The 20,268-nt window shown below is 40.6% G+C and overlaps 1 protein-coding gene across 10 annotated transcripts in view; it reads left to right on the forward strand.

Moving 5' to 3' along the window:
• MAP3K13 (mitogen-activated protein kinase kinase kinase 13) overlaps positions 1-20,268 on the forward strand; it is a 169,061-nt gene that overhangs the window by 136,471 nt on the left and 12,322 nt on the right. For 8 of the 10 annotated variants that reach the window (XM_077879960.1, XM_077879959.1, XM_077879963.1 and 5 more), the window contains 7 exons: positions 140-331; positions 4,393-4,551; positions 6,358-6,516; positions 6,958-7,066; positions 13,332-13,441; positions 14,214-14,330; positions 15,027-15,164. In XM_077879960.1, the coding sequence (XP_077736086.1) occupies positions 140-331; positions 4,393-4,551; positions 6,358-6,516; positions 6,958-7,066; positions 13,332-13,441; positions 14,214-14,330; positions 15,027-15,164 (984 nt within the window). Of the gene's footprint in view, positions 1-139; positions 332-1,079; positions 1,099-4,392; positions 4,552-6,357; positions 6,517-6,957; positions 7,067-13,331; positions 13,442-14,213; positions 14,331-15,026; positions 15,165-20,268 lie in introns of those variants that run through there. The other 2 variants (XR_013369426.1, XR_013369431.1) reach the window with 2 other exon arrangements.

Raw genomic sequence — 20,268 nt, forward strand, 5'->3', positions numbered from 1 at the left:
ACATCTTTAAAAAATAATATGGGTAGAGAACTGGTCTTAATTATTTAATGTATTAAATGTTCTTAAAATATAAAATATCTATATAGGTATGTTTGCATGTATGTATGAATTTATAAACATATTTGTGTTTTCTTGAAAGGGGCGTTTGTACTCAGGCCCCCTGTTACTGCATCATCATGGAATACTGTGCCCATGGACAACTCTATGAGGTTTTGCGAGCTGGCAGGAAGATCACACCACGGTTGCTAGTGGACTGGTCCACGGGAATTGCAAGTGGAATGAATTATTTGCACCTCCATAAAATTATTCATCGTGATCTCAAATCACCTAAGTGAGTTTTGGAGTGAATTTTTGTTTTATTGCTTTGAATAAGGAACTTTATCAAGCACGGTTCAAGTTTTTAGACATCATATGTGCAGTTCAGCTTAAATCAGCATAGTGGAAAATTCTATTTGCATGTTTCTTTGGATTATTGTTGACCAACTTACTTTCTTATGTGACAGATGGCTCCAAGCACCTGACACTAGTTTTCCCTGTGTTGTTGTTTTCCCTGTGTTGCTTTTTAATAGTGCAAGTATGAAGCAAGATTCATTATTAACTGAAGTATTTACTCTCCATCATCCCATTAAAGCCAAACTTCCCCACCTGAAGGTTTGGTTTATTGTATTAAAAAAATGAGTTTCAAAAATGCATACGATAGGATAAAAATGGATGAATAAGAGACAGAGGCCAAGAAAAAATAAGAACATTAGAACTAAAGCTTGCTCACAAAATATATGCCACAAGGTTCTGTACAGTTGTTAGAGGTAGACTGTAGATTTGGCCTTTGACCTTCCTGGAGTCTAAGCAGAGTTGTGCCTAGTAATCTGTTTTCGAAATGATTCTTTGGCTATCAATAATCACTTTAAGAGGAGTGTTTATTCACTTCCCAAATTGCATGAAAGGAAGAAAGGAATTGATAAAATAGGGTATTTCCTTGTAGCTTCTGTTTTATTATTTTTCATCACACTTTAGAGAAGCAGAGAGGAATTAATCTTTTTTTTTAAAGATTAAGATTTTTATTTTTTTATTCATGAGAGACACACAGAGAGAGAGAGAGGCAGAGACAGGCAGAGATAGGCAGAGGGAGATGCAGGCTCCTCACAGGAGCCCGATGCGGGACTCGATCCCAGGACTCCAGGATCATGCCCTGAGCCGAAGGCAGGCACTCAACCACTGAGCCACCCAGGCGTCCCTTAATCTTTTTTTCAAAAACATGTAGGTGTAGTGCTTTCATGGTTTATAATATTTTTTTAATATCCATCATTACATCTGCTTTGATGTTGGCAAAAATTGTGTGGGGGTAGTTGCAACAAGTATCATTCATTATTCTTATTTTATATAAAAAAAAATTAAGGATGCCTGGTGGCTCAGTCAGTTAAGTGTTTGACTCTTAATTTCAGTCCAGGTCATGATCTCGAGTTTTTGAAATTGAGGCCTGTTTCAGACTGCCTGCTGGGCATGGAGCCTGCTTAAGATTCTCTCTCTGCCCCACGCCCCCCACCCCCACCCCTCTCCCTTTCTAAAAAAGAAAGAAAATGAAAAAAAACAAAAAACAAAAAACAAGGGCTCAAAGCCCAAAGTCATGGAGCTAGGACTTGAACCCAGAACTTTTAGACTCAAAGCACCTACCTGCATCCTACCTCGTCATATGAAGATGAGGGATTCCCAGTGATTTCTGTTTCCTCTCCATGGAAGACACAAATCAGTCCTTGATTAAAAACTTCAAAGCAGCCTTTGGTTAGCACCACCGTTCTCAGTGGGGATCATCGTAGTCATTAGCTCAATGAACAGCCCCCTCCTTGCTTTACTTGCAAATAAACTTTATTATAGTCTTTATTCCATCTGTTCACATTCTTACACAACCTGTTGCATCTGTCATCCACTACACACATAAAAGACACGGAAGATTTGCCAAAGGCCTCTATGAATGGTTTCCTTCTTAACTCCCTGGTGCCCCTTGAGAATTAACTTTAGAGGAAGAAGTCAGGAAATGTTAGAATATATAAAATCACATGCTACTTTCTTTGACTCTTGTCATTTAAAGATTAGAGTAATAAGTTACCCAATAAGGCTTTGCCTGTGTTATCAGTACTCCCCTGAACTTCCGGCAGCCTTGGCCTCTTTGGGTTCCAAGCTAACTTTGAAAAGACAAACATCAGTCTGGCTTGCAGTAAAGAGAGATTTCATTACCCGCATTAAATCTTTGGCTGTGTGACCCCAGCTTTGTTTCAGAGAAGACTTTACGTAAGTTCTAACCTCATGTGCCCTCTAGTCCTCCCTCCACGTCCCTTCCCTCTCACCATGCCAAGAAGTCTCATAGTGAGCAGCACAAGAGAAACAGAAGAGGAGCTTCTCAGGGTTTTCTTTCTAGGGGCTTATCACCTTTTCTGACTTTCATGGTATATGATACCATCCATTCTGAAACTATGTCAGATATCCCATGATGTTTAAGTCCTTATGCATTTTCACCAAGACTAGCACCGTTAAATCAAAATTTCCAAATTATGTAAATTTTATATATCAGGTGTAAAGCTAGGGGTAGGACGTGATGAAGGTATTCTAACAGTTGTAAGCAGAGCCGTTTGGTAAGTAGAGAGCCACATGACACTGGCAGGGAAAGAGGCAAATACGAAGTTCCTGGTTCAGAGAAGGGAGGAGAGGAATTAAGTTTTCTGTTTTCTAGCCCCCTCAAATCTGATAACTCTGAATATCAAGCCTTATTCTTATTAAAAATAGGTCTTTAGATCATTAAGTCTCTAGAACCCTAACTCATTAACATTCTAAAGTTCTAAACAGGTTATTTCACTTGAATTCAGTCCAGTTTGTAAGCATATTAATAGTTTGGATTTGACTGGTACTAGATTGTATTCATCGTTAAGGCTAGAAAAGCAATTTTCCCAGGTCACATTTCAGGTAAATACCATGAAAAGGAAAACATGACTTGCATGAAATCTACTTAAGTCTAAACCTATTCCAGCTCTCCCTTATCAACATTGGTGGAGTCCCACTATATACTTATTAGCTTTTTATTGTAAAAAATCCCTAGTGTTATAGTCTCATGTGTGATTTTAGTTAGCCATTATTTTTTTTTTTAAAGATTTATTTATTTATTTATGATAGACACAGAGAGAGAGCGAGAGAGAGAGAGAGGCAGAGACACAGGCAGAGGAAGAAGCAGGCTCCATGCCGGGAGCCTGACACAGGACTTGATCCCAGGACTCCAGGATCGCACCCTGGGCCAAAGGCAGGCGCCAAACTGCCGAGCCACCCAGGGATCCCCAGTTAGCCATTATTTAAACAGTGTTTTAAGGATTTTGTGTGAGTGTGTGACAGCACAAGCAGAAGGAGAGGGAGAGGCAGGCAGAGGGAGAAGCAGACTCTGCTGAGCAGGGAACCTGGTGCAGGGCTGGATCCCAGGACCCTGGGGACTCTGGGATCCCATGACCTGAGCTGAAGGCAAACGCTTAGCCAACTGTGCCACCCAGACATCTGTAAACAGTGTTTTTTTTTTTTTTTTAAAGATTTTATTTATTCATGAGAGACACAGAGAGAGAGAGAGAAAGAGGCAGAGACACAGGCAGAGGGAGAAGCAGGCTCCATGCAGGGAGCCTGATGCGGGACTCAATCCCGGGTCTCCAGGATCACACCCTGGGCCGAAGGCAGGCACCCAACTGCCGAGCCACCCACGGATCCCCAACAGTGTTTTAAAAGAAGTGTTTTTCTTAGTGGTTTGTCTGAGACTGGGAAGGGTAGAAACTAATATTTATTGAGCACAGGTGTTTTACATATCTTATCTCATTTAATTCAAATGAAAATTCCATAGGGCCATTATTATAGGCCCATAATTCCTTATCAAAAACTCTTCGAGTCATAAGATTTCAGAAAGGTAACATAGTGCATTACCCCACACTCCAAGCAAAGTCTAGGACAGCTCTCCATAATGAGCCACAGGTAAATAAAATGAGTTTGCTTGATACAGATGAGAAAATACTTATATATCACTTTCAGAGTTTTCTGCATGTTTGAATCATGGATAAGATTACTGTGACCTGAGTTGTCTCCATCATACTAGATGAGAAAACTGGCTTAGAAGAATCAGGTAACATGGCAGAGGCGACCCAGTTAGCAAGTGGTGGAGGCAGGATGAAACTAGGTGGAAAAAGCCCACCACACTGGGCGGCCTCACATGCGGGAGTGCCGCTCTGTCTAGGGTACAGCCAATGCTCCCATAATGTTGGAACTCACGAGCTGAATTCTACAGGGTAGGAGGCGGCAAACTAAGTTGCCAGTTACAGTCGTGATTTGTATTACTACTAATGATCTGGATGTTCTCTTTATTTCTTTTTAAAGTGTTTTGGTGACTCATACAGATGCGGTAAAGATTTCAGATTTTGGAACGTCTAAGGAACTCAGTGACAAAAGCACGAAGATGTCCTTTGCTGGCACAGTCGCGTGGATGGCACCAGAGGTGATACGCAATGAACCTGTCTCTGAAAAAGTTGATATATGGTGAGCAGCCCAACTAAGAGGCCTTCCCACTTCCCCTATTAGCCCTTCCCTCCTTCGACACTTGTCCTTTCCCTAAGTATTCCTTCCTGTTACTCACTTGTAAGTCTCCTATTATAAATCATCAGTTTTGCAGACCTTCACAGAATAGACTGAACTTTCTGGAAAATGGAAAGTTAACTTCAAATAAACATTTAGTGTAGAAGTCTTTGTGAGATATACTACATAATTCTCACCTTAAATAAAATACACTAAACTAAGTTTACCTGGGCTTGGTCCCTCAGACCATCACTGTATATATCAGTGATGTATGTTGCGGTGATACGGTTATGTGCTGTAGAGTTACTGGAAGTGTATAATAGGGCTGCTTGCCCTTTTATCATGCATCCCCTATGAGCTATGCTGTTTTTGGTTTGTTTGTTGTTGTTGTTGTTGTTTGCCTTTTAAAAATACCCACTTTTCCTTTGAGATTACGAATCTTTACTATTAATCGTCTATTTCCCCATAGTCACTTTTCTTCCGTTCTTAAGAATGGCTACTAATAACTCTTAGGCTAAAAACCAAAATAATAGAATATGTTAAAATGACATGTAACACCAGAGTAAGATAAAGTAGAAATGGGGGATCATTTGTAATTTGGATAATTATCACCAATGCATCCTCCTTTGGGATTATACCAATTATGTTCCCAACAGAAATGTGTGTTTTCTCAGTCTCACCAACAAAATGTGTTAACTTTTTGGATTTTTGCCAACCATCTAGGTAACACATGGTATCTTGGGTGCTGTTTTAACGTGGGTTCCCCTTATAAGTTACAATGTACATTTTTTCATATGTTTACAAACCATTTATAATTTATTTGTGAGCTATTCTTATCCTTTGCTTAGGTCTCTGATCTTGATTCTTATCAATTTATAGAAGTATTTTATATATTAAGGAGATGAGTCTTTTGTGTATAGCCTTTTGTGTATAGGCTATTCCTATTTTGTTATTTTGTTTATGGTGGAGTTCTTTCTCCATGCTAGATTTTTTTTTAAATGCAATTTAACTGATCAATGTCTACGTTTGTAGTTTTTGGATTTCATAATTAGAGAGCTTTTGCCAATCCAAGATTAGTAAAAAGAAAAAAAAATTTCCCTTGTGTTCTGTCAGGGTTTTATGGTTTCATTTTTTTCTTTTCACATTTGAATTTTTGATTCATTTGGAATGTATCTTGATGTAAGATGAGCTATAGGGACATCTGGGTGGCTCAGTGGTTGAGCATCTGCCTTTGGCTCCAGTTGTGATCCCGGGGTTGTGGGATTGAGTCCCCCACAGGGCTCCCCGCAAGGAGCCTGCTTCTCCCTCTGCCTGTGTCTCTGCCTCTCTGTGTCTCTCATGAGTAAATAAATAAAATCCCCTCCCCCAAAAAAGATGAGCTGTAGATTTAATTTTTCCCCTAGTTGTCCCAATAGCATTTCCTGATCAGTCAGTGTTCCCTCACTGTTCTGGGATGTCACTTCTATCATATACTCAAGCCCTGTATGTATTTGGCCTATTTATGGATTTCTGTTCCATTCCATTAGTACGGCTGTCTATTCACTTGCTAGAGTTAATTACCAAAGCCTTATAATATTTCTTAATATCAAGCAGTATTGGTTACCCCTCACTGAATTTCTTTTTCTTAGTTTTCCTGGCTGTTTCTGTTCTTCTTATGGCAGTATTAGAATTTTGAAACTGGGTGTATATTTGGCTAAAAATTAATAAAGAATTCAAAACAAACCTGTATTTCTGTACTGTCTTTGGTACCTGTACCTGGTACTACTATAGGTCTTTTGGAGTGGTGCTTTGGGAGCTGCTGACAGGAGAGATTCCTTACAAAGATGTAGACTCTTCAGCCATTATTTGGGGTGTTGGAAGCAATAGTCTACACCTTCCAGTTCCTTCCACTTGCCCCGATGGATTCAAAATCCTTATGAAACAGACCTGGTAAGAAATCTATTTCTTGCAAGATTCTTTTACCTTCTTACTCAAAACCACATTTAAAATTTCTCTGAAACTACAGGGAGGTCTCTGATATGGATTTGAAGTGAGTCACCTGGTTAAAGCCTGGCAGACCTGGAGTTGTTGATAAATAAAAAATTTGGTATATCCTGAAATAGTAGGCCTTAGTAAATGATAGCTATTATTACTTTACTAGTCCTAAGGGGCTACTATTATCAAACACTGATCCTGGAGATGTACATTTTAGCATCACAGGTATCTCCTAATTACATTTTCCTTTTGCTCTTCAGTATGTGAGCACTGCCTGAGATATAGCCATGCACGAAGCCAAAAATGCTTCTTATAAAGTAGAGTAAAATCTTTATGTTCCTGAACACAACCTCTACAATGCACAAGCTGTTGTTTTTTTTTTTTCTTAACTTGTAGGCAGAGCAAACCTCGCAACCGCCCTTCCTTCCGGCAGACACTCATGCACTTAGACATCGCTTCTGCAGATGTTCTTGCCACCCCACAAGAAACCTACTTCAAGTCTCAGGTAAGTCTGGAAACTTTCTTCCACTGTGCAGAACACACAGCCAGGGGACCCCAAATGAGAAAGAGAAACTCTTAGAACCATTCTGATTTTCATAACAATTATAGAGCTCTAGTTATTGTGAAGTGGTAACTTTGCTACCTCACACAGAGGAAATTTTGGACTTTTCTAAATACTTAAGATACATCATTATCTCATTTCAAACTGAACCACCCAGGTGTCCCTCAAAAGTCTTTTTTTAATTTTTAAAGATTTTTATTTATTTATTCATGAGAGACACACACACACACACACACACACACAGAGACAGAGACATAGGCAGAGGAAGAAGCAGGCCCCTGCAGGGACCCCAATGCGGGACTCAATCCCAGGACCCCGAGATCACTCCCTGAGCCAAAAGCAGACCCTCATCCACTGAGCCATCCAGGCATCCTATCATGATCTCATTTCAAAGGAACATGTGTAAGAATGTCATCCTCATAGTGGTGAAATTGTTGAAAAGAGTCTAATATTTGAATTAGACTTATTGCTGACCAGGGCACCTGGCTGGCTCGGTTGGAAGAGCTTGCAACTCTTGATCTTGGGATTGTGAGTTCAAGCCCCATGTTGGGTGTGGAGATTACTTAGATTAAAAAAAAAAAAAAAGTTAAAAAATAATTCCTGTCAACCTTCATGAAAGGATTGCTTCCCTTGAAAGCAAAAATCTAAAGTACAGAGGAGGGATGTTAAGTATCAGAGAGAGCCCACAATAGAATTAGGCCCGGAGAGAACATTCACTCTAATTCTTTGTGTCACCTATTAGTACCAGATAAAATGTAATTTAATGAATCTGTTAGCCTTTACTGTATTACAGGCCATTCCAGACTTAATGGCTTACAACATTCATATAAACTCCCTTAGAACTATTAAAACTATTGCCTATCTATTCAAATATGTGTAAGTATGGGGCACCAGAAAAGAAATCTGTCCAATCTTTTTGTGTTGGTTAGAAAAGCAGTTTTTGGTAAGAGTACTAAGTCACAAGCTATTGAGATAGTATAACTGTATGTACTTGAGAAACTTCAAATTTGAAACAGATTTTACTTAAATGCTCCCAGAATGTCACTTCTGAAGCCAGTGCCACATCTTCTGCGTACCTACCATATGCAAAGCACTGTGTAGTGCAACGAAGCATCCACATTCAGTATCCTCATTTGTACTCACTCAATTTAAGACTTACTTTTACCAATACATGCAGCAGTAAAACCGAACTCAGAAAAGCCTCTTTTGGAGCAAGAATATGAAGGGAGGAGGTAGGGGAAGGGAGGAAAAGGAAAGGTAGGGGAAAACATTACACTGGACATCTTTTAATATTAATTATTTCACATTTTTCTCCCAACATAAAATTTTACCTCTCCTTAAATAGCCCCAAATCTGCTATGCTTGCTAGTTCCTAGAATTATTTCAGGTACTTATAAACTCATTTGTCTCTGGGTCTGAAATTCAGACTCTCTCTGGCTACTGATAAAGTATTTATGAACTAGCTACTGAAGTACTAAGAAAAGCAACAGACTCAAGTCTAACCCTTACCCTGTGGTCTTGGGTAAGTCACTAAAATTCTCTAAACCTCCAGCATGCTCATCTAAACAGTGAAGATGATGGTATCTTCTCTTCCTTATGGAGTTTTTTATCTTCTCATTTTTCAAAGAGAAGATAAAAATGCAACTGTATTGGAAACAATAAACTGCTCGATTTTAAGATATTATTCACTGCCCAAGAAGCTACAGGAATTAAGCCTCCTTTGGGCTGTTACATTCTGGTGAACTCCAGAGATGGCTAAGGTAGCAGCTGGGGAACTCCTCCCCACAATGCTTTGACTTGATGCCACCCGAATGGGGAAGAGCTGATTGTTTAGCACCTGGTTTTGCTTTCCTGCTGCACCTGAGGCTTCCCTCTCCTCCTGCCAGCTGATAAAGCCCAGTCCGCATCAGTTACTGATCAGTGGTTGTTAGCCATGGGTCCCCACTTTCCACCAAAACTGGCAGTCAAGGGCAGCCCCAGTGGTGCAGCGGTTTAGCGCCGCCTGCAGCCCAGGGCGTGATCCTGGGGACCGGGGATCGAGTCCCACGTCAGGCTCCTGCATGGAACCTGCTTTTCCCTCCTCCTGTGTCTCTGCCTCTCTCTATCATAAATAAATAAATCTTTAAAAAAAAAAAAAACTGGCGGTCAAGGGCACTGCCAAGAGCCCCAAGGACTCCTTCCTGAGAGTAATTGCTTCAGCTATTTATCAGCAGCAGCACTCGTAAAAAGATGCAGCATATACAGCACAGATTTCACTACAGCATTCAATTCGGCCAAAGCTACTGCTTCATTCCTAGACAGTAACCTATTTCTCCAAGTAGGCAACTATTGCTTCTGGTATTCAATTGCATTTCACATCAATTGTCGTTGCCGTCGTCGTCTTCTTCTTTTGGTGAGCACTGTGCCCAATGTGGGGCTTGAACTAAAAATCCTGAGATCAAGAGTTAGGTGCTCTGCTGACTGAGACAGCCAGGTACTCCCAGCATTTGATATCAGTTGTTAGAAAACATTTTAGCGAGGCCCCAGCTCCCCCCCTGCTAGGTGGGTCATGTGCCCTGCTTCTAAGCTCTTCCACCACCACACTCTGCCTTTCCACCATTCTGATTCCCTCGAGTACCACTGCAACCACCCAGAAATTCAGGAGCTGGGACTGCAGACACATTAATGTGTTCATTATAGGGACAGACTGTGCTCCTTAAGGGGAATCTCATCATGGGGCTCCTGGCTGGCTGAGTCGAAAGGGCATACAACTCTTGATCTCAGGGTCGTGAGTTTGAGCCCCACATGGGGTATAGAGATTACTTAAATAAATTTTTTAAATTTAAGAAAAAAAAAGATGATTTCATTAGGAGCAAGTAGGTCAGTAGGCAGAGGCTGGGCACTCATGTGAGAAGGCAGTAAACAGAACTCCTGTGCCAGTCAAGGGGACTTGATTTCTAGGTCTTTTCTGATTCAGAATCTCTGATTTCCTGCTATTTAGCCCCCCAACATCCTGCTTCTCTATTCCTCCAGCTAGGCTGCAACTGGCTCAACTTCTCTTTTTCCTTTTTAAAACTCATGGTAAAATATGTATAATACGAAATTTGCCATTTTCAAACATTTTGAAGTGTACAATTCAGTGGCATTAATTAAATTCACAACATTGTGAAACTGTCACCACTATTTCCAAAAGTTCTCATCACCCCATTAAGCAATTATTTCCCATTCCCTCCTCCCCTTAGCCCCTGGTAATCTCTGTTCTACTTTTAGTCTCTATGAATTTAGCTGTTCAATCTACTGATTGAATAACTGGAAGGCTGGAGAAGACAAAAACCTTTTAAATGGTGTGGCCTGTCCACACCATTTAAGTTGGCCTTAAATGCTAGATAAGTTGGCCTTATCTAGGACATAAAAAGGATCCCATTAATGGTAATAACCCAAGTCTCCCTGGATTTTTCCCTTACCTACTTACACAGGATTTGAATGCCTTGTGAGCCACTCCCTACTCCCTCCCTTCCCCCCTGACATGCATTTGTAGGGGGATCCCCAGTGAAGAGTGGGGATCTCAGTAACCTCATAGTAACATCTGCTCTGTTTTCCACTGACTGGCCAGACACAGCAATCTCCTATCTAGTATCTGCTAAGTATTGCTTTATGGGTTGCTCTGTTTTGTGCTACAAGACATTAGGCCCAGCTGGCATCCATTGGATGCTGCCATAACCTAAGGCACTGCCATCACCCACCGAGAGCTGCCATTTCCTTCTGTAACTAAAGCTCTGGATTTCTCAAGATTCGAGAGCTATGCATTGTTCTGTTTACACCAATGAACTCTTCCTTTCTCTGTTGAGTTACACTTTGTTAAAGGTAACAGAGCAGTGCTGGTTATGGCCCAATGTTTTACAGATATTTTAGTGAAACAATGGGAGATGTACCTCCACTCCTATGATGGTGGCTTTGTTATAGATCAGGTTCATGCAGGATTCTTTCTTTTTTCATGCCTTATTTTCTCTCAAATTGGCTTCCAGCCTACCCACCCTCCATTTCTACAGATATGCCCAGACATGTCTGAGCTGAAGACTAAGTGCAAATTGGAACTCCTATTATGTAAAGATTCTAAGCATATGGGATGGAACTCCAAAATTAACATCTACCAATAACACCATAGCTTTGAGGAAAATACATTATTAATCAGGACCTGGTGTTTGCCTACGTATCCTGTTCCCTCTTCATGGGGGGATGGGGGATTTCTCTTTGGAAATAGACTTTTTTTTAATAGGTTTCGATCTTCAAAGGGTTCTCTCTAAATTCCCCATTCCCGTAAACTAGGTATCAGCAGATTTATTTCCTAAGAAAAAAAAAAAAAAAAATCTGTTCTAGGATATCTGATTCCTGACCACCAGAGGGAGATATTCCTTTCCTTGTCCCTTCTTTTGGTATTGCACTAGGGCCTAATAACATTTTTGCACAGAAGAGGGCACTTTAAGGCCCAAACTTGGCCCCTTCCCTAATCCTTTTTTGTTCTAACAACTCTTGATTGTCAATCTTAGGCTTCTTTAAGTTCAAGTACTCTTACTTATTCTTACTTACTTACCAAACGATGGGCAGCACATTCTGGATCTGACTTTTTGGTGATATTGTTTGACAGGTTTTGTGCCCAAAAGTCAACTGACTGAGAAATCTTTCTCCAGTTGTCAATCAATATATATACATGAAGATCTTGCATATTATAAACAGATAAGAAGGATGATCACTTTCTAAATAATTGCAATATGATTTCTTCTATAAAGTAAATGACTAACTGAGCCTGGGTGGCTCAGTTAAAGACCTGACTTCGGCTCAGATCATCTCAGAGTCTTGGGATCAAGCCCAGATTCGGGCTCCCCGCACAATAGGAATTCTGCTTCTCCCTCTCTGTCTGCTGCTCTCCCTGCTTGTTCTATCTCTCAAATAAAGTCTTTAAAAAAACAAGTAAATGAGAAACAGGAAATTTGGGGAGAAACCTCCTGTAATTTCACAATTACATAAGCATAACTTATCCCATGATCTAGAGAAATAATTTTAAACATGAATCTAAAGGTAACAGGATAGCTCCAGAGGAAGAATATATAATTAGAGGCATTTAGTTACACATCTAGCTTTTACTGGAAATTATCTTAATCTCATTAGCTTCTTGGGATTGTAGTTTATATGCGATTTGAGGAAATGTCTCCTTTAGCTATTTTCTAGAAACTGCCATATTCCAGCAGAGGTTTCTCTACTCCCTAAAATTTAGGTAAAATTGGCCTGGAACTCCATGCCTTGTGGAATTTCCAGTGTCCTAACACTTCTGTGAATTCCTGGGAGATTTATAATTTCATGGTCATTCTCACTCTGCCTTTCTAAAATTTTTGGGCTTTATCCCTGCCATCTTGTGGTTCTTTCTCTCTCCTATTGTTGGCCCAAACATGAAGTTCAGCACCTTTCCTCGATATCTAAAAAAACAAAACCACTCATTCAAAGCCAAGGTGAGTGTCGGAGACTTTACCAAATGTTTAGGAAATTGGAAGAGGCTTACATTTTGAACAACTGAAATCACATATTAGGTATTCATCCTCATTCTAAAAATTTTGTCAAACTACTAAACTGTCTAGCCATACTCTTTCTCCTGCTCTTTCTCGTTTTCTGTTCTTTCCCTCACTCCCAAATTCCTATAGAGTTCCCTATATTTTTTTTCCCAAGGCCAACTGTTCATGCCCCTTGCATCTTCTACTTCAAATATTTTTTCCAAGATATTTTCATAAACAAAACCTAAGAGGAATTCTGGTGCCAATTATAAACATGATCATATTCTCTCTGGCACATACTTATACCAAGTGGTTATCAGAACTCCTCCTTTTGGCCAGGACATCTCAGCCATCATCTTCACTTAAAACTGAGCTCTCTTGTTCCAGAGGTGATGGCCAGTATGCTAGCTGTGATATTTCTGGTGGTCAGTACAGCAAGGAAACTGGAAAAGAAATGGCACCACGTGGAACTAAATACAGAAAATGAGATCATGGTGTGTGGGGTGGGGGGCACAGATACAGGAGCATGAGATATTTTGCTATCAACTAATATTTATTGAACATTTATTCTGTAAGGGTCTTCAGTAAAAGCATGCAGAAGGCAAAAATCTTGCACCTGATCCTATGGTTACATCAGGGACTGAAACTCCTAAAATATTAACAAAGTCCAATTTATCCTCATCCAGGCTGAATGGAGAGAAGAGGTGAAAAAACACTTTGAGAAGATCAAAAGTGAGGGGACTTGTATACACCGATTAGATGAAGAACTGATTCGGAGGCGCAGAGAAGAGCTCAGGTGTGCTGCTCTCTCCTTCTCTACCGCTTCTCATCCCCAGATCTTCAGACACAGGCGGAAACTCTCTTTGGGAATCACCATTTCACCTTCTACACACCTTTCACCTCTGCTTCTTATGATTAATTCTCTTTAAAAGGCACCCCAAAAGTTAGGCCTCCCTTACCACTGTCCTGTCCTCCCCCTGCATCCTTGTTAGCCTCCTTTATCAGATCTCTGCAGCCAGTTCTCCTGGAGCAATACTATTTCTTCATTCAGTGCCTATCCTAGGTAGGAAGGTAGCACTTTATAAGACATAGGTCCTGATCTCAAGATGCCTATGCCTGATTAAGGGGTACGAGACATAGACATAGATAACCGTATAGGGTCAGGAGCTCAGCCTTAATTGCGTATTTCCATTAACATGAGTTATTGAGTATTTCCATAACATGAGTATTCTAGTGTATTCTCATTAAGATATTGTCAGTGCTACACAGACAAAGGCTTCAAGTTATACACAAATCACATTCAGAGTTTATCTGTGCCACCTGCCCCCCGCCCGGCTATTCTGTATGGCTGGATGTGGCCCCTAAGGATAAGCCAAATGAAAGCTTGAATTTCCCATTTCCCACTCCATCTTGTCTAAGTCTTTACATCAGACAAGGGATCCTTAAAATTAGACGGCCCTCAGACAAATGCGTTTGAAATAAACTATCCCGGTTCTTATTTCATTAGAGCTGTTCTTTGGTCTGCCCCAAGGTGGCCAGCTTCGCTGATCCTGTATTTTCTTTGATAGGCATGCTTTGGATATTCGTGAACACTATGAGAGAAAACTTGAGCGAGCTAATAATTTATACATGGAACTGAGTGCCATCATGCTGCAGCTAGAAATGCGGGAGAAGGAGCTCATTAAGTATGTACCCAGACTTCTGTCTGTCCTTCCTGAGTTGGGTCTATCAATCAGCCGAAATACACTGTTCTGTCCTATTGCTACTACTCAAAAGTAACACGGCAGATATTTTATTTATTCACCTATTATGCCTTAAGGGACATGCTGTGCACAGGCCCATCCCCCCATGAAGTTTCAGTTGAGTAGGCTTGCCGCAGAGCTTGTTATAGAGATATGTGCATTCGACAGACGTTTGCAACTTCACCCTGACAAATGGCCCCAGGAAGGGGTCCTCATTTCAAGAAAAGTTTGGTGTAGGTAAGTGGGAGCTTTTTTGCCCACTGGGGAAATAAGGTGGCTGATGAAAGTGGCCTAAGGTATTCTTGACAATAACAAGGAAACCCCGTGGTCTTGACTAAAACAACAACTAAAAATAAATGGGTCTTCTATCATTGCATTGTGTCTCTCATGAAGTATGTTGGGGGAGGAACGGTCAGTCCCGGAGTCCATCTGAGAGTGGAAGAGCACAGTGAAGTCAGATTAATTGAACTGAGCATCTTTTTTCCCCCTTTTTAAACCTGAATAGTAGCGTTGTTATTCAAATAATGTGTATCTGTTAAGTGTGACCAGCATCTGTGAGTGGAATTAGCCTGTGAAAAAGTTCTGCCTACCTTTTCTGTCTGCGGTGACTGAGATGTGCCTTTTCCTTTCATTCTGCAGGCGTGAGCAAGCAGTGGAAAAGAAGTATCCTGGAACCTACAAACGACACCCTGTCCGTCCAATAATCCACCCTAATGCCATGGAGAAACTCATGAAGAGGAAAGGTGCGCCTCATAAATCTGGGATGCAGACCAAACGGTGAGATACCTATGCCAACCTGATATTCAGAGAAATGGAAAAATACAAAATACATTATTACACAATGGTATATCCACTCTGTAGCTTATCATTAGCACACTTGCTTTTAAATAAAACAGAGTGGAAAAGTGAGAGAATGTGTCATGAACTCTAGGAATCTAGTTTTTTACTCTCTGAGACATAGATATTTACTTTTTTAGCATGGAACAGTGAAAAGAGAAATAAACTGAGGGCCAGGCAGATGTGGATTCAAATCCTGGCTCTGTCTATTATAATAAGCCATATGATGTGGACCATGTCACTTGACCTCTTTCAACACCATGGGTAAAATGGTCTAAGGATTATACATGAGATTTCTTTTTCTTTTTTTGACCTCTAGTATACAGGGTTTGGTTAATCATAATTCTTATTTTATGCAACATTGGTCCATGTGTGTGCCATTTTTATTAATTTAGTTATTTTTAATAATGTAATAAGTGCCTGTAAATCCACCACCAAAAACAAATGCAGGGGCTTTGATACTTGTATATACCTAACCATGTGGAGCCCCTCATTCTATTCCTGCATGAGATTTCTGTGAAGTTTAAATAAGATAAATATGAAATCACCTCACAAATCATAGGTACTAAAAAATGAGTTTTTGAGTATTTTTTTAAAGATTGCCCTTTCCTCTAATTACAATGCATTTCCCTTATATTAGTTTAATCTTACAATGTTCTAACAATCAGTTTTTATTATCAAGCTCTACTAGATGCCCATTCCTCCCAAATAATGAAGAGTGGACTCTATCCCAGCCACGTTAATGGAAAGGAAAGAAATGTCCCAAAACCTGAGGTGTAGACCCAATGGTCTCTACTCCAAAATGCAGTAAGAATAAGGGTAATGACAAAATGCAAACCAAGAATATATTTTAAGGCTTTCAGAATAGTGGCCATTCTACTATAGCATGACTAATATAAATCTAAACTACTAAAGAGTAATTACATGGATTAATTTCAATTTTGCTTTTACTTACCACCCCTGATCACCTTCTAGTCAAGTTCTGAGAAATTGTTTGCAGATGGCACCTGGCACAACCCTTAGTGGATCCCAACACCTCTTTATTTTGATGTGTCAATCAGGGAACAGGGTGCACCTGCTGGCTCCTCCCTGCATTCTGCTACAGTTAGCACTAAGAGCTTCAGAGGAGAAAATACTACTGCTCAATTTTTCAAAATATGAGTTCATGTTTACTTTTAATTTTGGCTCTGAGAAATATGTTTGGAAGAGTTTGCCACCACCCGCACAAGCTAACTGAACTCATCCAGGAAGACGCCCTAGAATGGGTCTTTGAACTGCAAAGAGTTCTGCTCTCAATTGATTGCCCCTGGAGGATTTCAGTTTCAAATTATTTGGAAAGTCCAATGACTAAGTCATAAGTCCAGTGACCTGTGAGGAGATCAGAGAGTAAAAACCATCCACCATCCTTTGGTCTAGATGTCAATGTGGGTTCAGTTGAAGACTAAAAAGAAGAGAATCAGAGTTCAGTTATGGATACACCAAGCCTGTTATAAGCGAGTATAACCCAATACAGTAGTCTCAATACCTCATTATGAGGAGAGGTTGGGAACGGGGAGAGAACTATTTCTTCCCGTTGGAGACTTGGGTTCGAGTTATGAGTTCTGCCATTTACTTCCTTTGTGATGGACACAAGCCAACTATCCTCTAGTATCCTTCAGCACGCTTATCTGTAAAATGAGTATCGGAAAATGAATAGTGGGAAACAAGTGTGTTATATATTATAAAGTGCTTTGTAAACTCTGAAGTGCTGTATCATTGTTATTCTGTGATTTTTGCACTGCCAGGTTCAATAAAGGCAGCCTTCACCTGACTTAGGACACTTTCACCTCAGCTCTCTTCTAGATCCCACCATAGCCAGTCACTGTGTAAGTAGATGTCCCCACCTGGGCCTTGGAGGGCTCTCTTGCCTCAATAAAAGGCCCAGGACCACCTTAATCCACATATTTTCTGTGGCACAAGTTGCCCAGCTGACTGCAGAACCATGAACCTGAGACCAGAAGGTGCTCACAGCAGCACAATACTCTGCCCAACTTATCATATGCCAGTATTTCCTGGAACTTCTGTGCTAAGACGAGCCTTTAACTATTCTCCTGAAAAAGAAGAAAAACCCATCTCCTACAGCCTGATACTAACTAATTTCCCATGAGCCCCAGATACTCAAATGTGGTCCTTGGTTCCACATTATCTGAGAATGTGTTAGAAATGCAGACTCGGGCCACATCCCACACCTGACCTCCTCAACCACTTTAATAAGCCCCAAGTGATTAGTAGGCACCTTTAAGCTTGTCCTCTGACTCTCCAATAAGCCTGACTGGGGATTAGGAGAGACTTCCTGTCTGGATTCTCCCAGTAATGCACTGTGAGACGATGAGCCACTTTGGGCTTTGGATTCATCAGCACATAAGGTAGAGGTGGCACTGTGGTTTTCAAGCAAGGTCTGGGACACCCTAGAGCTTGCAGAGAGGTGTTGGGGATTATTGCAGAAGTAGAGAGGACGAGGAGGGACGAGCCCTGCAGGGAGGGGCTTCTGCTCTTCCACCCCTCTTCAACTGTTTCACTATATCTGCGGGAGGAGGAAGTTTGAGATATAATAGGCATTTAACATTATCTTAGTTTCAGGTGTACAACATAACAATTCAATATACATATATATTATGAAATACCACGATATGTCTAGTTAACATCCACTCATCACCATAAATAGTCATATTTTCTTTCTCGTGATAAGAACTTTCAAGATCTCTTAGCGACTTTCAAATATACCATATGGTACAGCTGACCCTTGAACAACAGAAGTTCAAATTGCACAGGTCCACTTATATGTGAATTTTTTGCAGTATAGTACTATAAATGTTCTTTCTTTTCTTTTTTTAAAGATTTTATTTATTTATTTTACAGAGAGAGAGTGAGAGAGCACAAGCAAGGGAAAGGATAGAGGGAGAGGGAGAAGCAGGCTCCCTGCTTAGAGTCCTGATGCAGGACTCTATCCCAGGACACCTGGGATCATGACCTGAGCCAAAGGCAGACACTTAACTGATTGAACCATCCAGACCCCTATAAGTATATTTCTCTTCTGATTTTAATATTTTCTTTTCTCTAGCTTACTTTAAGAATATAGTATATAATATAGTATATAACATATACAAAATAAGTGTTAATCAGCTGTTTATGTTATCAGTAAGGCAGCTGGTCAATAGTAGGCTATTATTAAGTTTTTTGGAGTCAAAAGTTATACCTGGGGGTGTTTGGGTGGCTTAGTCAGTTGAGCATCTGCCTTTGGCTCAGGTCATGATCCAGGGTTCCTGGAATCAAGCCCCATGTTGGGTTCCCTGCCTGCTTCTCCCTCTCTCTCTCTTTCTCCCCACTGCTTGTGCTCTCTGTGCCAAATAAATAAATAAATAAGATTTTTATTTTAAAAAGGCTATATCTGGATTTCTGATTGTGTACATCTTTCAAGGGTTAACTGTATATATTAACTATAGACTATAGTCTCCATGCTATATATTACATACTAGGACTTACATATTTTATAACTGGAAGTTTGTACCTTTTGACCTTCTTCATCCATTTCACCCATCCCCCATCTCTGGCAAACCCTAATCTGTTCTCTTACTGTATCTATTTCATATACTGAGTTTCTCAAAATTTATTTGAGAAAAGGATTCTGTTGTTAAAAAAAAAAAAAAGTCCTCCAGTTCTGTAATCTGAAGATTTATGTCTGTTTGGCCCCAAAGAAGGAAGGAAATAGTGGTGCTATCTGGTATCCTCATCTCTGCCTATACCAGTCCATCAATTCAGAAGGACTGAATTGTTTACCTATGCACCCTGAAATCAGTATGTGTGAGGTCTACCGTCAAGCTTTGGCTTGCTCTTGCACATGATCTGCATGATCAGCCCAGTGAGCACTGGAAAACAGGACTATGAGAGGAGCCAGGACTCTGCTGGGCCACTCCTCACAAGCCCTTCTCTTGCTGGCTCTGCTCAACCTCCTAGGCTCTATTATTTCCCCCTCCTCTGTCTTCACCCCGTTTCCCTCCTTCCTTAAATATTTTTGAGTACAAAGTGTGAGCAGGGCTTCCTGCTAGTGTCCCTCCCATACACAGATGGATGGACACAGTCCCAGACCTCAAAGAGACCATGTCTAGACCAAAGTCCCTGAACTTAGCCTCATGCCTAATTAATCTGAGGTTTCCTTCTTTTGTGCCAGACCCCTGTGATTTATGATCTTCCGTGGGATCTATCTAAATTCATCATCAGACAGATTTCTGATTGTGGCCAAACCCTTGGCTCTGCCTTGGCATATTGGCACCAGGTTGATAGCTGAGGTTGTGAGGAAGAGATCAAGAAACCTGTAGGATAGAATTAGAATTTATTTTTTTTAATTTTTATTTATTTATGATAGTCACACAGAGAGAGAGAGAGAGAGGCAGAGACACAGGCAGAGGGAGAAGCAGGCTCCATGCACCGGGAGCCTGACATGGGATTCGATCCCAGGTCTCCAGGATTGCGCCCTGGGCCAAAGGCAGGCGCCAAACCGCTGCGTCACCCAGGGATCCCCTAGAATTAGAATTTAAAGGGGATTGGGTACCTCAGCTACTAAGGCATAGAATAAAATCCAGAATGAATGAAGGAAATCCTTTATAGGTTGACATCTAAGTTGTTTCTACTTTCCTGCTATTTTAAACTATAGTATAACATAACATCTCCCACCATACATCTTCCTTTATCCATTGGATAAATCCCTGCATATAGGGCACCTGGGTGGCTCAGTGGTTGAGCATCTGCCTTCAGCTCAGGTTGTGATCCTGGGGTCCTGGGATCGAGTCCCACATTGGGCTCCCCGCAGGGAGTCTGCTTCTCTCTCTGCCTATATCTCTGCCTCTTTTTCTGTGTTTCTCATGAATAAGTAAATAAAATCTTAAAAAAAAAAAATCCCTGCATATGTGACTGGCTGTTTCAAAGGGTGTGCATATTTTAAGGTTTAGGTTATATTTCCTCGAACTTGAATGTGTTTTCATATGTTTAAAACCAAATCTTTTCTTTT

The sequence above is a fragment of the Canis aureus genome, chromosome 31 (assembly GCF_053574225.1).
Source record: "Canis aureus isolate CA01 chromosome 31, VMU_Caureus_v.1.0, whole genome shotgun sequence".
NCBI classification, from domain to species: Eukaryota; Metazoa; Chordata; class Mammalia; order Carnivora; family Canidae; genus Canis; species Canis aureus.